Here is a 974-nt window from a genome sequence, read left to right as displayed (position 1 = left end):
TAGTTAGTTAGTTATTACGTTATATATATATATATATATATATATATATATATATATATATATATATATTGTGATCCGCCTAGGAGCCCTAGGAACCGTAGTACCGAACTTTGGAGTAGAAAAACAGTGACAAGTGAAATTATTAGATTCTGTGAACCAAATATTTACACTGACACATAATCATTACAAATATCTGGGCCCAGAATTCTACTCTAGTCTTTCACCAACTTCTAATATTCCTACTATTAAAAGAATTGTTTCCCTAACTAGCGTGAACTTCGTATCTCATATCATAATAGAAGAATATTAGAAGCTGATGAGATAGGAAGAATATGAAAGCGAAATACGTCAAATATACGTTTTCTTTGTGAAGGTGTAACTATTGGCGGGTGTAAATGGACTGTATGTGTATGCGTTCAGTTGTATTTAAACCGCACATATGTATTCTGTTGTATATTCGCTGACATAAGTTCGTGTGTCATAACTTAATCCAGACACAGATTTTTATTTGTCTCCGTATCGAATTGTGGAACTCAATGTAGATGATTACAAACCCAATATTTCTGTCCCGATTTCCAAGCAAATTCGATCTTTATTTATGATTCTGTTTTCCCTCGTATCCGCTCTGCAACAAACAGGTGACACTCGGACTGTTCTTATTCAACACCCGCCCAAAGTCTCCGTCCCCTCACGTCAACGAAACCGGGACGAATAGCGGGACCATATCAAGTATTTCGAGCACAGATTTCCGGGCCAAAAAGTCCAAAATGAGACCCAAAAACACTAAAAGTGGATCATTGGCCAAGAAACTGTCCCAAAAAATCACTCGACAACAGTCACTCGGTTCCATCGCAAAACCCACGCGAAATGAGTTTTCGCGGATGTGGATTAGACAGGTCAGTGTAGATTTGCGAGGAGATCATCTCATCACAGGAGGCGCTCGTATTGGACAGGTATGTGTGAAATATATTTAA

At 37.8% G+C, this 974-nt stretch overlaps 1 protein-coding gene across 1 annotated transcript; it reads left to right on the top strand.

Annotated features, from left to right (window-relative positions):
• Window positions 1-767: 767 nt before the first annotated feature.
• Window positions 768-953, top strand: SARC_17257 (hypothetical protein; the record flags this gene model as incomplete). Its single annotated transcript, XM_014288647.1, has 1 exon — window positions 768-953. A coding segment is annotated over one exon (186 nt), but the record flags the coding sequence as incomplete, so codon positions are not given.
• Between the last annotated feature and the right edge of the window lie 21 nt (window positions 954-974).

This window comes from Sphaeroforma arctica (assembly GCF_001186125.1).
Source record: "Sphaeroforma arctica JP610 unplaced genomic scaffold supercont1.10188, whole genome shotgun sequence".
NCBI classification, from domain to species: Eukaryota; class Ichthyosporea; order Ichthyophonida; genus Sphaeroforma; species Sphaeroforma arctica.
Note: the sequence above shows the minus strand (reverse complement) of the source record. Positions and strands in the feature narration are given on the sequence as shown.